The sequence below is a fragment of the Remersonia thermophila genome, chromosome 3 (genome assembly GCF_042764415.1).
Source record: "Remersonia thermophila strain ATCC 22073 chromosome 3, whole genome shotgun sequence".
In the NCBI taxonomy this organism is placed as follows: domain Eukaryota; kingdom Fungi; phylum Ascomycota; class Sordariomycetes; order Sordariales; family Chaetomiaceae; genus Remersonia; species Remersonia thermophila.
The window spans coordinates 2,895,121-2,916,769 of record NC_092219.1 but is presented as its reverse complement, the minus strand read 5'-3'; the positions used below and the strand labels follow the sequence as shown (position 1 = coordinate 2,916,769).

The following is a 21,649-nucleotide window of genomic DNA, read 5'->3' as shown; positions in this document are numbered from 1 at the left end:
CATTTCTTCTCCAATTCTCCAACTGCTCGGCAACAACCCGACATGAAGCACGTGCGAGATCCGAAGACGTGACAGGGGTGAAGGCAAGACGAATGGCGAGCCCTCGAACCAAGCTTTCTTGAGAACCATAACAGGCAAAACAAGAAAATGCCGGGGAGACGATGAGGGAAGGGGGAAGAGTATAGTATGTTCTTTTATATATATATATATATATAAAAGGGAACAGAAAAAGAAGACAGGAAAAAAAAAAGAAGAAAGAAAAAAAAAAGTACTAACAGAATGACACTGAAACGATGTCATAGTTTCGTCAGGCTACGGGTGCTGGTGTACGCAGTAACGATATGAGGGCCGGGTTCTGCCAGAACACAATGATCAGGTTGACGGCGCAAACAAGCCGCCGAGAAATGGGAAGTCCATTCCCCAAGAGGACATCTTGCAGACTTTACCTACACAGTACCGACGACAGGCGCCTTTCAGGAAAGACATTTCTTTCGGTCAGTGACCCTACAGCGTAGGCAATTGTGAGCAGACCAGGCGGCGAACCCCCGTTGCGGAGCATGAGAAGCGTCTCAGACTCTCATGCCCAAAATACGCCCTTGAACCACTCCTTCATACGCCTCGTCGCATCACCTTCCACCTCCCTCTGCCCCTCCAGCAGCAACCAATCGTGCGCCTCGCTCTTCATGACCTCCAGCCTGACCTCGACGTCCCCCGTCGAGTTCCCGCGCCGCACCGCGTCCGCACACGCGACGCACTGGTCCAGCAAGATCTCCTGCTCGCCCGCCGTCACGTAGACCCTCCGGACCACGCGACCCAGCCCGCGGAACCATTCCACCCTCCCTGGCTCCGGCAGGTCCATCGGCATCGCCCACCCCTTCCCCTCCCGCATCTCCGCCTCGTGCAGCCGTCCCCCGCCCTTCCCATCCTCCAGGAGCCCGTCCGAGACGCCCGGCATTGCCCGGGACGAGATCATGTCGATCCCGCTGTTGCGGCGCACGCTCGCCCAGTCGTTGTGCGTGCTCAGCCACGGCGAGACGAGAAACGCGCCGGCGAACGGCTCGGAGATGGGCACCGCCCGGGCCGCGGGATGCGGGTGGAGGAGGTGGCCGAGCAGCTGCGCCGTGAGGTTGCCGCCTGCCGAGTCGCCCCCGAAGACCACGTTGGACGGCCGCACAGGTCGGCCTGATGACGAGGTCAAAAGCCGCGCCAACCCATCGGCCGCCTGTCGGAGCTGCGTCGGGTACTTGGCCTCGGGGCTGTGCGAGTACTGCAGCAGGGCAACGGCGACCTCGTCGCCGTCGCCGTCGTCGTCGTCGTCGTATTCCCGCCGTTTGTCTGCCGCCGGCGAGGCGAGCAGGTAGGCCCGCGCGCACCACTCAAAGTGCCCCGGCTGCGCGGGCACCACGTACCCGCCCCCGTGGAGAAAGTACACAAACCGCTTCGCGCGCCTTCGATCGCCTAGCCACAGCAGCGAAGACCTTCCGTCCGGGAGCACCTCGACGTCAACCGCCAGCCGTGACGCAAGGAACGCCTCTTCTCTGATGCTGCTGCTGCTGCTGCTGCTGTTGTTGCCGCCACCCGTAGCTGCAGGCTTCCCACCAGCCTTCAATGCCGCCTCGGCGCGGCCCCGTCGCCGGGTGACCCACGTCTCGTACGCAACCCGCGTAGGCGGCGATAGGACGCGGAGCTCGCTCGGCGTGAAGTTGTGCAGCGCGATGCGGTAAAACGCAATCTGCGCCCACCCCTCCAAGGAGATCTGGCGGGTGGCGGCGAGGACGTAGCAGCGGATGAGGTTGATCAGGACTTGGATCGGGGCTAAGCAGCCGTCGGGCGGAGCGTGAGGCGCAACAGGTTAGTTGGGACGTCCACGAGATAGAGGGTGGTTCGACGTGAGGCGGAGGGCGGTGTGGCGGGTCGGCGCTCACCCACAACGAACAGCTTGAAGAGCAGGATGAGCTGCTCCCCAGGAGAGAGCCGAGGTGGCTCTTCTGTCGAAAGCGCCGGGGCCTGGGAGTGGTGTCAATCCAGAGTTTGCGCAAGAGGTTGGTAAGCCAGGCTCACCATGATGTCTGTCTGTTCCTTGCGACCGGGTACGGCTCCGAGTTGTCCGTCATGTCTTTGCTCTGCGAAGTGGGCGGCCGTCGGCCTTTTTACCGAATACCCTGTCGCTTCATTACGTGGACTCTCGACACTAGAATTCATCCGGGTGGGTGCTTCGGAAGGGATTCATTCTCGGATAACACGAATTGCAACGTTCCGCGCCGTAGCAAGCGGCCTGGAGTTGACTTTGCGCCTCTTCTCGCATGCCGTCGGTGCGTGCCGAATTCAGAGTTCGGCTTCGTCCGCGTCCTCGGAGGGGTTGGCGTCGTCCATGGAGAAACCCTTCATCGTATTCCATCCAGCCTGTGAATATAGTACGCTGCCTTGGCTGCGCCCCTGACGTGGACTGGGTCCACATTGCCGGCAAGAGGTGAATGAAACAGCCGCGGAAAAGGGGTATTCACCCAAATACGTAAACAAACCAATGATCACACCAGTATCAAGTACGAAGAAGCGCCAAATGCAACGGAGAAACTCCCAAATATGTCCCATCCGGGATATGTGAATCCCGGGCATGTTACAAGCATGAGAGACCTGCCATTGGGTCTCTCTTGGAACATGCCTACAACGTCATGAGCAAATCATACACAGTCCCCCGCCGTGGCATGCGCGAGACGCATCAAGGCGTGGAGGAGGTTGCTAGTTCATCATCGTAACGCCGCACGCCAGCCCGCCAAGGTAAGCAAGAAAAGTAGAAAGCAACATCCCGACCAGCATATTCCCCCAACGCGCCGTATCCTCAAGCACCCTCGCTACCAAACTCCTTGGTCCATTCTTCGTTCCGCACCAAGTCCTCTTGCGACACGGTCGGCCTGCTGGCCTTGATGGCGCGGATGAAGTCCTTCTTCTCAACGACCGGCTCCAGAAGCTCGTCGGAGGGAACCTTTTCCCACGTCATCTCCTCGGCGTCCGGGTCGCCGGGGGAGCAGGGGGTGAGCTTCGGCTTGCCGTCTACGGTGACCTGCGGATGTGAACAAAGAGGGTTAGTTATGCGTGCGTAACTGGATAGACGATGGGGACGCGGCAGCAGGACGTACCCGCTTGAAGTGTGTCGCCTGCTGGATCTTGCGTATTGGCTGCATGAGAGCGTCCTGCACCACGATGCTGATATCGGACCCCGAGTACCCCTCCGACGCCTTGGCAAGCTCCCGGTAGTCTTCCGGCTTCAGCGCCGTGATGGTATCTGCCACGGCAAGCTTGAACATGGTGGTGCGTGCCGCCAGGTCCGGCAGGCCGATGTGCACGCGGCGCTGGAAGCGACGACGGATGGCCGCATCCAGCTGCCACGGGATGTTGGTGGCGCCGAGGATGAGGACGCCCTTGCTATCCTTGCCGACACCGTCCATCTGGACGAGCATTTCCGTCTTGATGCGGCGGGAGGCCTCGGATTCGCCCTCGCCGCGAGGGCCGCAGAGGGCGTCGATCTCGTCAATGAAGATGATGGAAGGCTTATTCTCGCGAGCCATGGCAAAGAGCTGCCGGACTAGCCTGGAGCGCGGGAGAGACATGTCAGCGGATGGCGGGGTTTCTTGCGAGCCAGGTGAGAAAGTCCATACCTTTCGCTCTCACCCATCCACTTGCTCACCAGATCGGAGCTGCTCACGCTGAAGAAGGTGCTCTTGGCCTCCGTCGCGACGGCCTTGGCCAGGTAACTCTTACCCGTCCCCGGCGGCCCGTAGAGCAGAATCCCCTTCCACGGCTGTCTCTTCCCCTGAAACAGGTGGGGAAACTTGATGGGCAGCAGCACGGCCTCTTTGAGGGCTTCCTTGGCAGCCTCGAGACCCGCCACATCGTCCCAGCTCACATTTGGCCTCTCCTGCAGAATCGCACCGGCAAGAGCGCTGCGCAGCTTGCGGCTATCCTCATCCAGCCCGTCTCCCCCGCCGTCCTCGCCCGCCACCTGGCCCTTGCCGGTGCCGCCCGTCGAGGTGCCGTTAGCGCCCACCATTCCTGGTTTCTTGCGCTTGGCTTCCACGTCGGCGAGGTGCGCCTTGAGCTTCTCGGCGCGGTCCATGTACTCGCCCGTCTTGGCGCGGATCATCTCCTTGGACTTGGGGTTCTTCTCCCACTTGAGCGCCAGGAGGAAGAGCTCGAGGGACTGGTAGTAGAGCTGGTACGCCTTCTCATACTGGCCCGCATTGTCGGCGTCGATGGCGAGGCGGACCTGTTTTATTGCGCGGTCTAGGAAGTCGGTGTTGGACATGGCGGGCAGCGGTTGGTTCGATTCGGCGACGGGGGCACTGCAAGGACGGGGGGATGGTCGGCTGGATGGGATCGGGTTGGAGGATGATTCGGCTCGGCCGAGGACGAGATGGGAGGAAAGGAGGAGCGGCGGGCAGGTAACGGGGGGGCGGGGTGGTTGCGGCGTCGCAGCACTGGATCGAAGTGAAGCTGCAGTGCGAACGAAGGATGAGAACCACGGAGTTTGTTTTGTATCTCGCCAGATGCGGTCTGGCGACGTTGTTCACAAGCTGAGACGCCTCGGTGGTTGGGAGGATTTTTGGGTTGTTGAGATCCAAACGTCCGAAGCACAAGCCGCCAGTTTACGGACGAGTTGTGATTCGCGGTTGACCGGGAAGCCGTCCGTTCGGTCCAGAAGCATGCGCGGGGCTGCCGCCACATGGGTCGTTCGGCGGGGTGGACCCACCCATGTTAAGGCCGCGTAGGTCAGGCCCTGCGATTTTGCTAACAGCGAGCGGATCTTTGACGAGCGGCCGCTCGTCCACGTCGACAGCACCTTCTTGGGACATCTCGGGCTCATCCGCCACAGCAGCCAAGGCTTGATACATCAGCTGCCTAGAGTGGACTCACCGCCAAGCGCAGCTTCAACCTCAAGGCATCAACCATCCGGACGCCGACCTGCGTTTGCGCCTCACCCCTCCATTTGCATGAACATGGCCGAGATTGGCGCTAAGCTGCAAGCTCTGTCTGAAGAGTTCACCAAACTCCAGCAAGGTGACTGCTCATCTCACCCGCGGACAGCGTTTGGTCCGCCCCTATGCTCACGCGCTTCCAGACCTCCAAGAAGCTGTCCAGTCGAGGCAAAAGCTCGAGGCCCAAAAGCAAGAAAACCTCGGCGTCCAAAAGGTGAGCCACACGCCCCGGCAGCGCCAAGGTGGGAAGCCTTGCTAACATCATGCCAGGAATTTGCCAAGCTCAAGGATGACGAGACCATCTACAAGCTCATTGGCCCCGTGCTGTTGAAGCAGGATAGGACGGATGCTGAAAGCACCGTCAGCAGCCGCCTGGAGTTTATCGAGAAGGAGATGTAAGCCGCAGAGCCGTGCCTCTCCCTCCGCAAGACAGCACATGCTAACCTCAGCTCGTCCAGTTCACGCTTGGAGAAGCACATCAAGGATATCCAGGGCAAGATGGACAAGAAAAAGGCTGAGATCATCCAGATCCAGAGCAGCGCGCAGGCCGCTGCTGCCGCCGCTGCTGCTCCCCAGGCTACTAAGGCATGACATGAAAGACCATCTGGGGAAAGTAGATCATTGATGGACGATATTGCTACGCTCCCAAACCCCTGATACCCCAACGCCACGCTGTACCCTACCCAGAATGGAGATGTTCAGATGAATAATACACAGGGATCGCCCGGCCGGCCCCCTCAGTTCAGCGCCATGATCGTGAACCCCCAAGGCAAACCCATGTTCTTGCACGGCCGATCGTTCACCCACGCCTCCGGGTCGCTCGGGAAGTCATTCTTCATCGTTGTCTCAGGAAGCAGGTTCTCGGTGGTCGGATCGTCGATGGCCTCCTCGAGGAAGTCAACGAGCACAGCTTTGGTGTAACACGACCTGAGGAGCGGGCTCGTCGCAACCGTCTCCAACAGGGCGCGGCGCTGCTCGCTCTCGGCAAACAGCTGCAGCTCACGCGCAAGGATAGGCTCGGAAACCGCCACACCTGCGGCGGCGAGGCGGCGCAAGAACAGCACCATTCCCGCCACGGCCTGGACGAACAGGCAGGCCTTTTCGTGATCATCAAGGCCCGCGGCGATGCGGTCGGTGGTCTCCGTCACGAAGGGCAGGGAGGTAGCATCGAAGATACAGCTGAGCACGCGCTCAAGGCTGCTCGGTTCCGCAAGCAGGTTGGAGGTGTCGGCGAGGTGGAAGAAACCCCTGATCTTGGCGAAGCACCGGTCAAGAATGTTGTGGAGGCAGCCGTTGGATGGGATGGAAAGACGGCCCATATCGAAGCTGAGAAAGGACAGGGAAGACTCGAGGCTCTCTGGTGTTGTTAGTTCACCGGCATATGCCACGGAACATGGCTTGCTTGAGGAACAGGGCCAAGTACCTCGAGTGTTATTCGTCCCCTTAATGGGGTAAGAGCCCCTGACCGACGCCATATTCACAACTACAGTGCGGCAACAGGAGTCGAAGATCGAAGCAAGGAGTGAAGAGAAAAGCGGGATGAACACAAGGGCAGGCAATGGCTAGGCCGTCCGGCGTGGTATTATACGAAGTACGCAATTCAGCTTTCCCATCCTCCGCCCAGCGCAAATTTCCTCCACCCCTGGTCCGCTTACCGCCTTTCACGCTTCCAACACCCACCCATCGCTGCGACAACGGGCCGGCCTCGTGGCAGGGCACGGTTTGTGGCACGGCAAGATATGGTTCTCTCCCGATTAATCCCGACGGGCAACGTCGAGCGAATGGGAGAGCGTGGACGAGACAGCCCAGCTCGCGGGATGGAAATTTTGCTTGCCGTCTTCGGCTCTCTGTTGATAACAGAATCATGAAGCGGATGGGCAAACCAGGTCATGGCGTGCACCACCAGCTGGATCGCTGAGACGCAGCGCAGAGGAAATCGTCACGTTCTTAAAAGGCAAAAAGTATTCTGGTAAGCTGGTGTTTATTGGCAGGGAAAAACCAACACGTTGGGTGCACGAAATGGTTTCACCATCGTACGAGAAGTTGCAGCCATCAGGCTGGATGACAGAGCACAATGTCCTGCGGACCGGATCCTGAGACCGATGGATGTTGCAGGGCTGAAATTCCACGTCGAAGTTTCGAAGCGCCAAGGCTGCCTTGAGCTCGGGTCTTGGCGGCCCGGTAGGGAGCCAGGTCGGGTACCTACCTCGAGCTGGTCCGTGCTTCGAGGACCCACCCGTGGCTGTCGCGGAGATCCATGCGGCCCCACTGGATCCAGATGCTGCGGCTGCCGTTTCAGCGGCCCCGCCTCATCTGCAGCAGCTCCCGTGCCGTAGCCAGCGAGGAGAGTTGGCGGGGTCGTGGAGTCGCGCCCATCCATCCATCCATCCATAAACTTGTGACGCCTGAGCAAGGCAGCACCTGTACCTTGCAGACCTCGGGGACCTTTCCCAACCATCTCTGTACCCGTCTCTTTTAGATCAATAGACGGCGCCCTTGCCTTTCCTTCCCCACCCTCCTCCGATGCATAGCGCATGTTAACCATCGAATCCAAGCCCCTCGTCTCCTGATCGTAAACGGCTTCTTCCGGCCTGTGTTGCCCCGGAGCTTCCCAACGTCCTCCAACGTCTCCGTCCCAGCCACCGCGAGCATGGCCGATCCCGACATGGGCGGCCGGCCCATGAGCGCAAAAGAACTCACTGAGAAAGCCAAGCAATTCGATTGGAACCCTCGGATAGGCTTCAAGTACTGGGCTCGTGCGGCCGAGACTATCCACCATGAGGTGCGCGCATCCATGCGTCCATGCGCAAGGTCCAAAGGGGCATTTTTCTTATTAACCCGTCAACCTGATAGGGCCAAGTCTACCTCCGCGAAGGAAACCTCCCGCAAGCCTACCTCGTCCTGTTCCGATACTCCATTCTCGTGCTCGAGTTCCTCCCGAAACACCCCGAATCAAAAGAGCCCGAGGCCAGGAAAGCGATACGGCCCCTCCAGAAACGCATCCCTCGCGTCATCGAAACCCTCGAAAGACTGCGGCCCGAGATAGAAGAGGCCTACGACCGATATGAGAAGATATCTTCGGCCAGGCGAGCTTCCATGCGAAACACCACCAGCTTTTCGCAATCATCCTACGCAAAACATGCCGCCAACGACCCCGCGCTATCATGGAGTTACGTGGACCAGGCCAGCATTCTCGATGCCAGAGACAATCAAGATCTCGCTGTTGACCTGGCCAGGAAGGAGATGAGGAGACGTCGGCGCGCCGCGGGTGTCTGGGACTCGCAGGACTTTAAAAACACTTTGGCGTTCCGCGATGGCCATACAAGCCCGTCAGAAAAGCCGAGCTCAACGCCGTACGGGGACGATGGCGACCTGCAGCGACAGATGGAGGCCACAAGACGACAGCTGGATCACTCGGTTGAGTACAAGAGGGGATACGTGGAGGATGACATCACAGCTCGCACTGCAGTCTACCACTACCCGTCCATCACAAAGTCGACGCCCTTGTCATACGAGAATCCGGCCCACTCCGATCGGTTCGAGATTTCTCGACCTCAGCCACCACGACCGCCCAAGGAGCGGTACATTGATCGCTCGCCACCGCGACTGCCGCCGCCGCTGCAGCTCCACAACTTGTCTTTGGACCTTGAAAACCCCCGAACACCGCCGCCACTTCCCATCAAAGAGCCGGTGTCTCGGCCCCCTGCGCGCGATTACAGCCCTGCGACGCGAGAACCGCCGACCGTCTCTTCCTCCCTCGCCGTCCCCGCTGAACCAGCAAAGCGTGTTACCTTCCGGCCCGCCGCCTACCTCGAAAATGGCGACCCTCTCCGACCCGTCTTCCTCCCAAGCACGCTGCGGCACCGATTCCTCCAGCTCGCGTCTGAAAACACGCGCCGTGGGTTGGAGATGTGCGGCATGCTCTGCGGCACGACGGTGAATAACGCCCTGTTCATCTCGCACCTGGTCATCCCGGAGCAGCGGTGCACGCCGGATACGTGCGAGACAGAGAACGAGTCGGCAATGCTTGACTACTGCATTGAGAACGACCTGATTGTCATCGGCTGGATCCATACCCATCCGACGCAGACGTGCTTCATGAGCTCGAGGGATTTGCACACGCAGGCGGGATACCAGGTCATGATGCCCGAAAGTATCGCGATTGTGTGTGCGCCGCAGTTTGAGCCTTCGTGAGTCCCCCCCCCCCCCCCCCCCCCTACCCCCGCACACACAGCTGTTTCACGTACTGCATCCTCCGCTCTCTTGCCCCGGCCGGGCCCTCCATGCCAATGCTGACCAGCTCCCCGCCCGCCCAGATGGGGCATCTTCCGCCTGACGAACCCGCCCGGCCTCCCTCACCTGCTCTCGTGCCAACGCACCGAGACGTTCCACCAACACTCTGTCGATAATCTTTACGTTGAGGCCGGGCACCCGCAGGGTCACGTTTACGAGTCGAAGACCCTCGAGTTTGAAGTCTGTGATTTACGTCCGGGCCGTAGCTAGGCGGCGTGCTCTGGCAATGGTTGACGTAGCGACGATCCAACGGCAGGGAAACAGAAATAGCACCGCATCCACGGGAAGAAACAGGCAAGTAGTATACTTCAGAAAGGCTGACGGGTAGCTGGTGTGTGCTCTTGCTCAAGTGTGAGTTACTTTGTGGGCTTTCGGGAGCTGGGATTGTCTGTAGGTATTCTGTGGATGGCTGGTGTAAAATCATGATGCTTAGAAACCCACCGGGCGGGGGCTCGGACGGGGATATGACTTATGCTGCATGGCATCGGCGTATGGTTGGCTGGCTGGTATTGTTCCATCGAGAGCTCGCCTCTTGTGCGCATTAGCTGGACATAGCGTTGTGCCGACCCGATGTCGCACGGCGAGCTTAAACCAAAGGGATGTTGGCCGTTTGCACTGTTCTCGAAGGTATTGTTGTCTCAAAAAGCGCCGTGAACCGGCCTTTGATTCTGCACGTTTGAGTTGTAGAGGTGCGGAATACGAGATGTTGTGCAGATCAGGGGGGCGCAATTGCCCTGCATATAAGTCACGAGGGCACGTTGCCTCCTCGACACGAGCCATGTTATCTGGCCTGCTGTCAATGTCTGCCCACGGTGAACGGTCACGTTGCTGCCAGACAACTTGAGCCAACCGTGTTGGCGATGTACAAGTTGTCCATTGTTTTCCATCATCCCACTGTCTTTCACACCTGAGATGATCTCACCTGCGATCAGGCAAGCTGCCCGTCGTCATGCAAAGCCTGTCGACGTGAATTATAAAATTCTTTTTCTTGGAACACCAGATATGTTTACCGGTATTAAGCGAATAAAAACAAACTTGTTCGAAAAGGAGCGAGGTGAAATCCCAACCCAATGTTTCCCCCAAACCGCTTGCCCTCCAGCCCGAAATGATTGAAGCCCGTTGTACGCAATAAAAGACTCGTGAGCGGCCAGTATCCCAGTTTCAACCCTCCTCGAACCGTTACATCATGCATGTGTCCGGATCCTCCAACCTCCTCCTGCTGCTGTCCCCCCTCCCCCTTTCAGCGCCACGGCTCCTCCGCTTAGTAGTTCGCAACGCAGTACGGAAGGCCGTTCAGGTACTCGCAGTGCGACCTCTCCGGGCAGTGGCCCACGAACCGCTCAATCTTGGTGACGTCGCAGACCATGATGGCGTAGGCGCCGAAGCAGTCGTACTGTCCCGGGGTGGAGCAGGGCTCGCCGGGGCTCAGGCCGGGGCGGCCGTTGCGCGGCTCGACCTCGGCGGCGCGGGGCTCGTTGGTGGCGGCGGCCCGCTTGGTGAGGAGGGTGGTGGTGGGCTCCTCGCAGTCGGTGGTGCTGGTCGGGGTGGGAGGAGGAGAGTTGGTGCAGAAGGGCAGGTCGAAGCCGTTCTGCGGGAGGTAGCTGCACGTGGTGCCGTTGGGGCAGGGGCCAACGAGCACCCAGTTGCCCGACACGTCGCAGATCTCGATGCCGGTGTTGGGGTTGGTGCAGCGGTAGGTGCCAAAGGTGCACTGGCTGCGCTTGTCAACCTCGCCCGAGGGGAGGGCAAGGGCGCTGGTGGCCAGGGCGACGATGGCGGCGATGTACTTCATGGTGAAGAAGAATGCGGGTGGCTTGTGGAGTGGCTTGTGGAGAGGGAGAGAACCGCAAGCGATGGATTGATGGAGTGGGAGCGACGGACCGAGAGTGGCGGAGTCTTGAGAGAGTGGTGAAGATGTTGCGATCGGAGTCTTGGATGATGTGATGATGAGAACAACAAGACCGGGTTGAACACGGTAAGCTCGTGGGATACTTATACACCAAGAGCTTCTTCGCCCGGGCTCTGCCATCTCAAGTTCCGTGTCTACGTTGCATCGCCCATCATGCCCGTTTTCGTCCCGTCACGAGCACTCCGTTCTCTAGTCGCCTCCGTGGGCGCAGCCGGCACCGCAGCCATCCGGATTCCGGTCGCCATGCTGCCCACGTCAATGCTTTGTCGTCTCTGCCGGACGAATCCCGTGACTCGTGGTCGGCTCCCTGCGAATCATCACAGGCTGCGAATCGGCAGAAAACACGAGCCTCTCATGCTGTGCTGTTACTAACCAAAATGGCAAACACGAGGAAACGTACATCGACAAGGCACTTCGCGCTGGCAGGCCGGGCTCTTGGAATGGCGGTCTCAGGGTTGCCCTGGCGTCTTTCGTATTGCCCGTTGCTCTTCCCCGCCCTATTGCGGTGTAGCCCAGCCAAGACGTAGTGGTGTCGGTAGCGACCTGGAGACAGGACGTGCGGGTAGCTCGGCGAGCCGGGGTTGCCCCAGCTCAGCCTCGTGGCGTCGAAACCTGACACTACACAGTAACTACCTAGTCACCTCGATGTTACCGTAGCAGGACTTGGCTCTGCTGGCGTGAAGATCTTCAGTAACACGAGCCCGCTCAGCTCCAGCTCTCCACTGGCACCGCAGGTCTTCCCGCCATCAGCCCATGAAAGCGTCGTGGGAACACGAGAGGATCGGGTTATACGTTTATTTTTGGCCATGGTTGCTTGGCTGCATCCGGGCCCGATGGTTTGGATGGCCGGGACCCACCACAGCCCTCCGAGGCTCGTTCGCTTTGGCTCAACTCCCGTCCACCGGTGCGGTGGCTTGGCGCACGGAGAAACGTCGAGGCCGAGCTTACCACCTCGAGTATGGTATGGCAGGCGACGTCAATGCTGAGCCCGTTGTCCCCGGGTTTGGGCTAACCATCCCGTTAACGACACGGCGCATCGAGGGCTGGGCTTTGTGTGACCTAGGGTGGCCAAGTTCCCAACTCCTTGTTATTTAGATTACGAACAAGGGCCGGGATCGCTGCTGATGAGATGAAGAAAGTCATCCGTTCTCACGTAAGGGAGATGGGCTTCTAGTCTTGTTCGATACTGTAAGTGACCTGAAGAAACCTGACTCGGGTTCTGCAACTTTCAACTTCAGCAATTTTAGCAACTCGGGAAACCCGTCAGCCTTGACGCCCAATTTCTGTGTATTAGGTCGTTTTGATAATCGGAAAACATGGTTGAGCTGAGGGTCTATGACTATCTCCGAGGCTGTCTGTCAACTTGAGACTCCGAGAACTGGCCGACGCACGCACCTGCGACTGACGTGTATGTGAGACATACATCCTCAGCTGACGGAGCGATGGAAGAACCGCCAAGCCACAGTCAAAGGGGGCATATCAATACTAGCATCAAGTTCTTCCGTTGGCATAGCCGTGGTACCCGACGCAACGTATCATCCGCCACAGTCTTAGAATGTAAACAGCTCTGAGTGGCGTCTGACATGAGCCTGTCAGCCGCTGCGTCAGTGACAACCTGGAAACTCGGAGATCGGTGAGCAGGAGGCGTGAGCCAGCCAATCCGCAGATGCAATGCATGGCTATGGAAGGAAGCAGGCGAGATCCATACACGACTTTAGGGCCATGTTCCATAAGCCATGAAGGTAGCAACGAATTCATAATCAACAAGTGGAAGGACCTAATCTAGGGGCTGTGTTGAAGCTCGCCATGCCATGCGCCAGGGAGCTCAAGTAATTTTCGTCATACATCAGGCGAAAATTCATTTCCCTTTGTTTCCTCCTCAACTGCGAGCCCGTCGAAATGCACAAACCATGCAGTTCCCACACATTAACTGACCAGAATACGATCCGAAAATGTGGTCCCATTGGTCTGAACGTCTCAACTTCTAGCAAGTGACGACCATGCCCCGCCTTTGCAGGTGACTCCCCCTCCGACGTTGAGCAGCCACCCCTTTCGAGGGCCGCAGTTCCTTTTATGGATGTTCCACAGGCTGCACTGACAGTTTTGTATATCGCAGGAAACGCCATGTCAGTAACCTCATTCAGTAAGACTAACTCCCGGAGCAGCGGTACTCACCTTGTCGTCGCAGAACCAAGCAGGGGTGAGCGTGCAGCCGCTACATTTCAGCAGAGGCCTGCCGATGTCCGCTTCAATGTTCCCGCAGGCGTGGCATAAGGGGCTGCGAAAGTGTGAGGCTTCGCGGCTTCCTGGGCTGGTAGTTGACCAACGCTGCCAGGAACTGGTGCTCACCGGGGCCGCGGAAGCCACAGTCGAACAGAGGCGGGGCAGAGATCTCTGAGCGGTGGGTGTTCAAGGCCAGCTCACGAGGGTGTTTCATATCTTCCTCCGAGCACTCTTTGCTTCGGTCCACATCATGAAAGCGTCCAGGATGACGTAGCAGTACTGCTTATCATCGTCCTTCTTGTCGGCATCGGCAAGTGCGCGTTACTTTTTCATAAGCTTCGATTCATGACCGGCGTCAAATCGCTGCCGCACAGCGTCCAGGGCAGCAAGAAATTCGTCATCGCCATGGGTGAACGGGTTGGCGTCCTTGTCCAGAGGATCGGCGTACACGGCCACGGAGGAATATTCAAGGCCCGTGTTGGCACCCACCATCTCCGTCGCGAACTCGACGAGCTGATCGACATCATAGCCGAGCTAGAACATGCTTGTTAAAGAACACTAAAGTTAGTCCTAAAAAGTAGTAGAAAAAGAAGACAGTGCTAAAACCGCAAGAGGGATGTACGGTAACCCTAGCGACCCATTGCGAACTTCTAACAGCCGGAGCTTGAACCGGAGATGGACTTCCTGTGTGCCTCTCTCTCAAGTCGTGCAGGATTTTGAAAACGCCGGATCGGCAGACAGGCGAAGCAGAAGCAGAGAGTTCGTGTGTGGAGAACGAACAGGTGAATGGAAGGAAAAGAAAACGTGGATGTGAGTGAGGCCGGGTGAAGGAGTTGAACTTTGGGCACCAGGAGAACCAGGTTCCTAATTGAAAAATGTCAGACATCAACCTCGTCGATGCGACTCATTGAATGGGGAGCAGAGGATGTTCTGTTGGAAGGGACCATCTTTAATTCTAAGCAGCATTCAGAGTTTTCTGGTTTCACCTTTCGAGCAAAGCAAAGAACTAGAAACAACAGTCTTCCTTCTGTCTACTTTTTGTTTGAGATTTTCTGCGGGCAATCTTCTCTGGCCCGATGCCCGATGCCTACAAACACCAAAGCAAACATCGCTCAGTGGCCTGGATGGTGGTGCCCCGGCTCGCAGTTCGTTGAACGCAACGTTTCCTTCAGGGTATGCCCCCAATCTGCTCAATCACAGAATAATGCCGCAGTTGGTTAGGTACTCTTCACACAATGTTAGCTAATACACCAAAACGGCCCTCGAGTTTAGGCAGTTATCAATTGACCGACTACCTACCTCTATGCAACTGGGCAGCAGGTCCATGCTATCCAGCACATGGAGGCCTTCTCATCCAAGGAGCGAGCCCAACTAGGACTGCCTTGGTGCTATGTCTCCAGACGGAGTTTCAAGTCCCTGCAAAAGACGACCTGAGATCGACTGCCAGCTGATTCATATCCAGGTATTAATTACCTCAGTCTCGGATCCCTGCAAAAATCGGAGTTCGGCAAGAGGGCCATCAACAAGGCACTGTGTAATTCGCGGAACTTGCCATGTATCCCATGGCCCAGGTCTGGCGAGATTGAACACCGGCTGTCACTCAAGGCGGGCAGACCAAGCGACTGGACATATGTGCCACCGTGGAGGAGCTCTGCCGATTGGGCATCCCCAGATATTGAGTGCCGAACACCCTACTTCTACCGGTCTATAACCGCCCAATCGGGCGACTGCCGTGATCTAGAGCTGTTGCTTTGGAAGAGGGCGCGTGCCCGAGATATCCTATATCTGGGATAGCAAGATCATATTGCCTGGATGAGAATGGCCGTGGTGACGATGACTCTGGGCTGTGTAATTGAGGCACTATATTTTCTCTTACTTGGTGTGGCAAGGCAGTTGAACCAGTTTCGCCAGGTCTGGGAGCCCCAAGAGGCCTTAAGAGGTAGCTATGGCATCGGCTCTCGGGCCACCTTGTTTCTCTCGACGCCTTTGACCCAGCAAAACCGTTGCTGCTGACCGATAACTGCCCTCGTTGATATCGCCATGCTGTTGCCCCTCGTCGCCTTCGTGCCCCTGGCGTCTGCCCAGGGGTTCTTCGGAGGTCTGAACCATCTCCGGTTCGGATGCTCGCAGCTTACTATCGAGCGACTCGACCCCTTGGTGGAGCCCGGCAGGTTTCCCACGGCGCATATGCACCAGATCATCGGAGGCAATGCCTTCAACGTGACCATGCCGGTGACGGACATCGCCTCGCTGGCCACCTGCACCACGTGTGGGCCGGCCGATGACTTCAGCAACTACTGGACCGCCAACGTGTACTTCCGTGCCCCCAACGGCAGCTACAAACGCGTGCCTCAGGTGCCCAACAGGTTCCTGTTCAACGACCGCTTCACCACGCAGACCAGCGAAGGCGTGACAGTCTACTACATCAGCCCCGGCAGAGGGCAGGTGACAGCCTTCAAGCCGGTACGTCCGTCTCTATCTGCTTCCCCCCACTCCCCCCGTTTCCAGGTTGACACGCTCCCAGGGGTTCCGCATGTTCGTGGGAGATGTAGCGCGCCGCACGCCGCTGTACAAATCCCAGAGCTGCTTCCGGTGCTTCTCCGGCCCCAACTTCGGCGGCGACGATCTCGCACCCTGCAGCGACACCCGTCGTGACTTTGAGGGCTTCCCGCCGCAGCCCTGCCCCGGAGGGATCCGCTCGAACGTCCTGTACCCCACCTGCTGGGATGGCAAGAACTTGGACTCTCCTAATCACAAAGACCAGTGGGTGTCCCTTGATGCGCCGCGTATGGAGGATGGATGCGTTGCTAACAGTTGCACCAGCGTCGCCTACCCCGTCAGCGGCCCCTCCAACTTCCTCTCGACGGGCAACTGCCCACCATCGCACCCCGTCAAGATCCCGCAGCTGATGCTCGAGATCATCTGGGACACGACCAAGTTCAACGACCGCTCGCTGTGGCCGGCCAGCGGCCAGCCCTTCGTCCTCAGCACGGGCGACAACACGGGGTACGGGCAGCACGGCGACTATGTCTTTGGGTGGAAGGGCGATGCGCTGCAGAGGGCCATGGACGCCAACGGGTGCTTCGCGGCGGACTGCGGCAACCAGCGATCGCAGAACATTGACGAGGCCAAGCGTTGCGTGATCCCGAAGAGGGTTCGCGAGGATGTGGATGGATGTAAGTGTTCACTGTCCCTGACGAAACCGAGGGGGTTTGGAGCGTTGCTGACTGGTGGTGCCTAGGGTTTAACCATCTTCCGGGTATGGAGATGTAAGTGGCAATATGGGGATGAGGTCGTCGAGTGAGCGTGATGGTAAGGTACCTTGCCGTGCAGGTATGGGGTTGGCTGGTTGGTACCCTGTGTTTGAATAGGGATAGGATAAGAGCAGCCAATTTGCAGCCAGCATTGAGAAACGTGATGCCACCCAACAACGTATCGACTGTCCACATCAACCCAAAAAAAAAGGGGGACAGAGAGTGGATTCGTGGAGTGGTGCCTGACTCTTTGCCACCCGATGTTGGGTGCCCCTTAAGGCCTCCAAATCCCCTCATCCGCGGGGCACTAACCCCGCTCCAGCTCCAGCCGCGCGGTCCTTGCCTGACAGTTCAGCTCTGGACTTTTGTTGACGCGTTTTTACGCCATCCTCTCTTATTCTTAGCAGAGCGCCTTCTTTCTGCTTTCTTTCCTTGTTCCTAGCTACCTGGTACCCTATCCTTCAATTGCTGCCACTCTCGACTTCTTGTCGGCCCAATCCAGCTCGAACCACGCATCATTTATATCCATCATCATCATCATCATCATCATCATCATCATCATCCAACATGCCCCTCCCTGAGGTCATCTCCAGAACGGTCGACGAGTATGTCGACTCCCTCGCCCCGCAGATCCAACCCCGCATTGCCCAGGAGATCGACCAGTTCCAGCAAAAGACCATCGACAGCCTCGAGGACCAGATCATCGACGCCTTTCGCTCGCTGTTCAACAAGGACTCTGGCAGCAGCCAACGCGGCAATCTGACCAACAATGTTCCCGACGCCTACGGTGCTTCGTCTCTTCCATTCGCCGACGAGATCGCCGGCCTAACCCGCAGCTTCTCTAGCATTGCCGGCGAGGCGGGCGATGATCTGCGTGAGATCTTCAACATCACCGAAGGGAGCGGCGGTGGCAGCTTCTCCGAGACACGCTCTCGCGGAGGTGGTGGCGGTAGCGACGCGGGTGACATTGCGCGTGGCTTCTTCTCTGCTGCTGTGCAGGTCGTGCAGACGTTTGCCGACGACAACAACGGCTCTTCGTCCGGAGGCGGAGGCCTGAAGCTGGACGGCTTGTTGGGAGTCCTCACCGACACCCTCAAAGACGCCGGCCGCAACCCGGAGGAAAAGGCCCGCCTCATCACTCCCGAGATCAAGGAGAAGGTTGCCGCCAAGCTTCGCACGCAGCATGCCCCCATCGCGGAACAGTTCACGCGCATCGCGCTGGATCATATCAAGCGCTGGCTGAGGGGTAACACCAGCACGAAGGACGTGGGGGATGGGGTGAAGGGCGAGATTGAGGATCAGGTCAAGGACTTGGTGAAGGGCCTCGGTGGACTGTTCGGGCGTAAGGATAAGGAGCCTGGGAGCCCGAGCCAGGGAGGCTCCAGGGCTCTGGGCGGGGAGGGAACCCGCGCCCCCGGAGATGGTGGTGATGGTGGAAGCGGATCAGGCTTCTCCAAGCTGGTCAGCGAGAAGCTCACCGAGGGCCTGGCCAAGGTGCATCGCGAGGTGCGCATCGAGTTCCGCAAGACCCTGGGTAGCATCGAGAAGGAGCTGTTTGAACTTCTGCCCGATGAGTTCCAGAAGCCGCTGGAGACGATCCTGGGCGGCAATCCGTTCGACTCTCAGCTCGACCAGCCGTCATCGGGCACCCGTGGCGGGGGTGACCGTGGGTCGCTCGGTGATGACCTCAAGAGCAAGCTTGTTACCAAGATCCGCGACTTGGTGCGCAAGGTGCAGGAGACGCTGCGCAATAGCATCCTGGGGGTTGTCAATGGCGGCCACCGCAAGCTGGAGCGCGAGAGCTGGCTGTTTGTGCACGGCATTGTGGAGGAGAAGGTGCAAAGGTACCTGCCGAAGGTCAAGATCTCGGTGCCCGACGATATCGGAAACGAGGGCGTGAGTGTTGGCGCTCCAACGCACAATGTCCAGCTCGGCGGCGGGCATCAAGCTGTTCCCCCAGCCCAGCGGCAACACCCGCAGCAGCAATACCAGCAGCAGCAACGGGAAGAGCAGCAGTACCAGCAACAGCAGTACCACCAGCAGCAGTACCAGCAACAATCATCCGGCGAAGCGCAGGGGTACTACGGGCAGAATCCGCGGTATTGAGGTCGCACATGGTGCATTCCAAGGCGGTCCGATACAGCTACCATTTGCTTTCAACGTCTTGTGTTTAGGTTATCTGGAAATTATTAGTTTTGAGAGGCCTGGTTTTCGGTGAGGTTCAGCTTCGCTCCTTCACCGTAGCTCGGTTCCAGCAGGTGCCATGAACATGATGAACATCCCATATTATTCATTATAACTTTATCATGTCGCCCTCCCCGACGTGGGTTCAAGCAAGTAACCTGTTGAGCCCATTCGCTCACTGTTCGCCGGCCAAACCTGCAACCACTTGGGCGATGTCTCGGGGGCCTCAACCCTCGCCTCCTCATCCACGGTCGCCCCCTTCTTCATGCGTCTCATCTCAACCCCACCAAGCCCATCTCCCTTCTGACTGCTAGACGTTGGCAACACACCCCGTGCGGTGCTCCACCTCCCTCTTCTTGCCCCCGATGTCCCCGTACCCTTTGTCCTATCCACCGTCAACGATACCCCCATCGCTCCAAGACAGCTCTGCAGCAGCCCCTTCAACGCCGGGATGCAGGCTGCCAACAGTCCCAGCTCCTGCTCCAGCATTGTCCATGTGCAAATCTCCACGCTCGTGGCCCACCAGTCGTTCCCCTGGTCCGGCGGCGTCGAAAAGTCGCCCCATCCCTGGACGACGACCGTCTTGGCCACGCTCGCGCCGCTGGCCATCAGGCCCATGCCCATCAGCACGCAGACAAAGATCCTCTCCCGGAGCGGTCGGTTGAGGCGGCGCAGGAAGGTCGCCGGCGCGAGCGAGAGCAGCAGGTCGGTTGCGATGTTGATCGAGCTCCCGACGTTGCTCACCGTGCGCATGGTCTCGTAGCTGACGCACTTGGCCGTTGAGCCCGGCTCGGAGAGGAGGGCGAAGTTCCACGCCGCTTCCAGCGGCTGGCACGCGATGACGAGGTTGAAGAGGACGTTGCCGAACCCGTAGGCGGCCTGGACCGTCATGACGGTGTAGAGAAAGATCTTCCAGCGGAGGTGCTCGCCGCGGACGCGGAGAAGGGTCAGGGCCACCGAGAGCTTGATGCAGGTCATGGAGAGCCCCCAGACGCTGATGGCGATCCAGGAGTACTTCCCTATATCTATGCTGGCGGACACGGGGAGGTTTCCGGGGGTGGGGACGGCCGTGGGGAGGAGCAACGCAAAGTCCGTGACGGTCAGAGCCTGCGGCGGAGAGAGGTGAGTTTTTGTCCGATGGTAGGCTCCGCGGGGAGAAGACAGAGGAGCCGACGTACGAAGCCTAAGGTGATCAAGACATCATCTGCCCCGACCCTCCAGGCGGGGGTTATCCGCCGGTACATGCGCATCACGAAGGCTATGAGGCAGAGGAGCAACAACGTAGACGTCAGGGCGATGTGGACAACCGCAACGCGAGCCGCGTGGGGGGTGATGGGGATGTCCGGAATCGGCGGCGGCACGTCGGTAGCGTTGAAGGCCGAGGGCGAGTCGACCGGCGGGCCGTCTGCTGCCCCTGGTGTACCCGTCGAGGTGGACATGGTGGCGACGGTATCGACGGTGGTATGAGAGCAGGTTGGTAAGGTCGTGGGCTGAGCAAGCCCGGTCTACAACCTGCGAGATGGACGACCCTTGTAGGCTTGGGATGTCATGAGAAAAGTGGATGTTGGACCAGAGAATGCCCGAGTGAACCAGGTTGAGCTGCGGTGCCTTCACCAGCGATCCGATTGTCAAGAATCTGGGGGGTGGTGGGGATGGATGCATTCTTATGATCCGCAGCCGGCGAGCTAGCACTAGTATGTACATCCATCGTTACCCTGTTCCAGAAAACAAGGTTCCCATCCAGGGGTCCGATCCCGAAAAGAAGATTAGAGAGCCCCCGTGAAGGAAGCCTGGCTGGCTGGTTGGTGACATCTTTGTCCTCCGCGCGCCCCGTTTCGGCCTAAGTTGACAGCGACATTGTCCCCCGGGTTTCGCGGGGCTGTCTGATCCTCGGGACCGACCCAAGCTAGGATCCCGTTGCCAGGTTGGCTGCAACGTGATCCCGGCGGCCGGGGCCCGTTTGTGCCCACGCGATTCGACCAGACCGCCCATGCCGCTTCCCCGGCGCACGGGCGTGACAAGGCACGGCTACTTACCAGCACGGCCCGTCAAGGAAACAGGAGGATTCTCGCCGCCTTTCCGGCTGCGAACCATCCAGGTCCGAGCTGACCGGGCCCCCGCGCCCAACGACCATTTCAACTCCAAGCCAGGGCAGAGCTGGGTCAAGGCCCGGGGTTGGAGGCGTTGGGTCCCCGCATACACGCCTCACGCATACTGTGTGACTAACGTATGTATGTAGAAACCAGTTCTTCCGATGGCCGCCGCTTCCACCTGCAGGGGCTCGTCTCGCGGGAACCATCTGGCACACTACGGGCATCTCGAGGGAAAGGTACCTGACACAATCTCGACCTCTGGTGACATGCTGCAGATTGAGCAGGGAGGTGGTGCGTTGTACAGTATGATCTGCGGATTGACATAGCAGCAGCCTGCTATGGTTCTCCTGGTATAATGTTGCACGGTACAACCTCGTGAGAGCGTTGGCACGAGGACCTGGGACACTCTGCTTATGCTCCTGGCAAAGTTCCCGTCTCTTGGACTTGTCCTGCGTGGAATGCGTGGCGTAGCGGGGCATCTTGGTCTGGATAAGGGGAACTTGGACGTCGCAAATAAAGTTCCTGGAAGCAAGGGGTTCCCGCGATGCGGTTCAGACGCACGCAAAATCCCTGTGCGGTCCCCATTTTGACACATTCTCTTCCGACTTGCCCCCGTTTTTTTTTTTCCCTGACACCATGTTATGCACAGTACGTACCGCATGCAAGGTACAGTCTAGTTATCCCAAATCCCCGGACTCCGGACGGCTGCCATGCAATGTC

General features: G+C 58.6%; 10 protein-coding genes across 10 annotated transcripts; 5 read left to right on the top strand and 5 right to left on the bottom strand.

Moving 5' to 3' along the window:
- Positions 1–577: 577 nt before the first annotated feature.
- VTJ83DRAFT_3641 (uncharacterized protein) lies at positions 578–2,064 on the bottom strand (the record flags this gene model as incomplete). The annotated part of the gene is made up of 3 exons (XM_071010042.1): positions 578–1,815; positions 1,926–2,007; positions 2,062–2,064. 3 exons carry the CDS (start codon positions 2,062–2,064, stop codon positions 578–580), a joined length of 1,323 nt encoding a protein of 440 aa, XP_070867519.1.
- Positions 2,065–2,839: 775 nt separating this feature from the next.
- Positions 2,840–4,303, bottom strand: VTJ83DRAFT_3640 (uncharacterized protein; the record flags this gene model as incomplete). The annotated part of the gene is made up of 3 exons (XM_071010041.1): positions 2,840–3,061; positions 3,138–3,588; positions 3,657–4,303. The coding sequence occupies 3 exons, from the start codon at positions 4,301–4,303 to the stop codon at positions 2,840–2,842; spliced, it is 1,320 nt and encodes a 439-aa protein (XP_070867518.1).
- A 685-nt stretch (positions 4,304–4,988) lies between these two features.
- Positions 4,989–5,564, top strand: VTJ83DRAFT_3639 (uncharacterized protein; the record flags this gene model as incomplete). Its single annotated transcript, XM_071010039.1, has 4 exons — positions 4,989–5,055; positions 5,117–5,187; positions 5,244–5,368; positions 5,432–5,564. 4 exons carry the CDS (start codon positions 4,989–4,991, stop codon positions 5,562–5,564), a joined length of 396 nt encoding a protein of 131 aa, XP_070867517.1.
- A 146-nt stretch (positions 5,565–5,710) lies between these two features.
- VTJ83DRAFT_3638 (uncharacterized protein) lies at positions 5,711–6,448 on the bottom strand (the record flags this gene model as incomplete). Its single annotated transcript, XM_071010038.1, has 2 exons — positions 5,711–6,330; positions 6,397–6,448. 2 exons carry the CDS (start codon positions 6,446–6,448, stop codon positions 5,711–5,713), a joined length of 672 nt encoding a protein of 223 aa, XP_070867516.1.
- A 1,175-nt stretch (positions 6,449–7,623) lies between these two features.
- Positions 7,624–9,476, top strand: VTJ83DRAFT_3637 (uncharacterized protein; the record flags this gene model as incomplete). The annotated part of the gene is made up of 3 exons (XM_071010037.1): positions 7,624–7,755; positions 7,827–9,163; positions 9,290–9,476. 3 exons carry the CDS (start codon positions 7,624–7,626, stop codon positions 9,474–9,476), a joined length of 1,656 nt encoding a protein of 551 aa, XP_070867515.1.
- A 1,051-nt stretch (positions 9,477–10,527) lies between these two features.
- On the bottom strand, positions 10,528–11,058 carry VTJ83DRAFT_3636 (uncharacterized protein; the record flags this gene model as incomplete). Its single annotated transcript, XM_071010036.1, has 1 exon — positions 10,528–11,058. One exon carries the CDS (start codon positions 11,056–11,058, stop codon positions 10,528–10,530), a length of 531 nt encoding a protein of 176 aa, XP_070867514.1.
- A 2,190-nt stretch (positions 11,059–13,248) lies between these two features.
- VTJ83DRAFT_3635 (uncharacterized protein) lies at positions 13,249–14,685 on the top strand (the record flags this gene model as incomplete). Its single annotated transcript, XM_071010035.1, has 9 exons — positions 13,249–13,301; positions 13,364–13,375; positions 13,590–13,875; positions 13,953–13,961; positions 14,013–14,021; positions 14,111–14,208; positions 14,281–14,291; positions 14,501–14,571; positions 14,671–14,685. 9 exons carry the CDS (start codon positions 13,249–13,251, stop codon positions 14,683–14,685), a joined length of 564 nt encoding a protein of 187 aa, XP_070867513.1.
- Positions 14,686–15,438: 753 nt separating this feature from the next.
- VTJ83DRAFT_3634 (uncharacterized protein) lies at positions 15,439–16,671 on the top strand (the record flags this gene model as incomplete). The annotated part of the gene is made up of 4 exons (XM_071010034.1): positions 15,439–15,861; positions 15,923–16,161; positions 16,222–16,574; positions 16,640–16,671. The coding sequence occupies 4 exons, from the start codon at positions 15,439–15,441 to the stop codon at positions 16,669–16,671; spliced, it is 1,047 nt and encodes a 348-aa protein (XP_070867512.1).
- A 548-nt stretch (positions 16,672–17,219) lies between these two features.
- On the top strand, positions 17,220–18,758 carry VTJ83DRAFT_3633 (uncharacterized protein; the record flags this gene model as incomplete). Its single annotated transcript, XM_071010033.1, has 1 exon — positions 17,220–18,758. One exon carries the CDS (start codon positions 17,220–17,222, stop codon positions 18,756–18,758), a length of 1,539 nt encoding a protein of 512 aa, XP_070867511.1.
- A 198-nt stretch (positions 18,759–18,956) lies between these two features.
- Positions 18,957–20,275, bottom strand: VTJ83DRAFT_3632 (uncharacterized protein; the record flags this gene model as incomplete). Its single annotated transcript, XM_071010032.1, has 2 exons — positions 18,957–19,943; positions 20,015–20,275. 2 exons carry the CDS (start codon positions 20,273–20,275, stop codon positions 18,957–18,959), a joined length of 1,248 nt encoding a protein of 415 aa, XP_070867510.1.
- Positions 20,276–21,649: the final 1,374 nt, after the last annotated feature.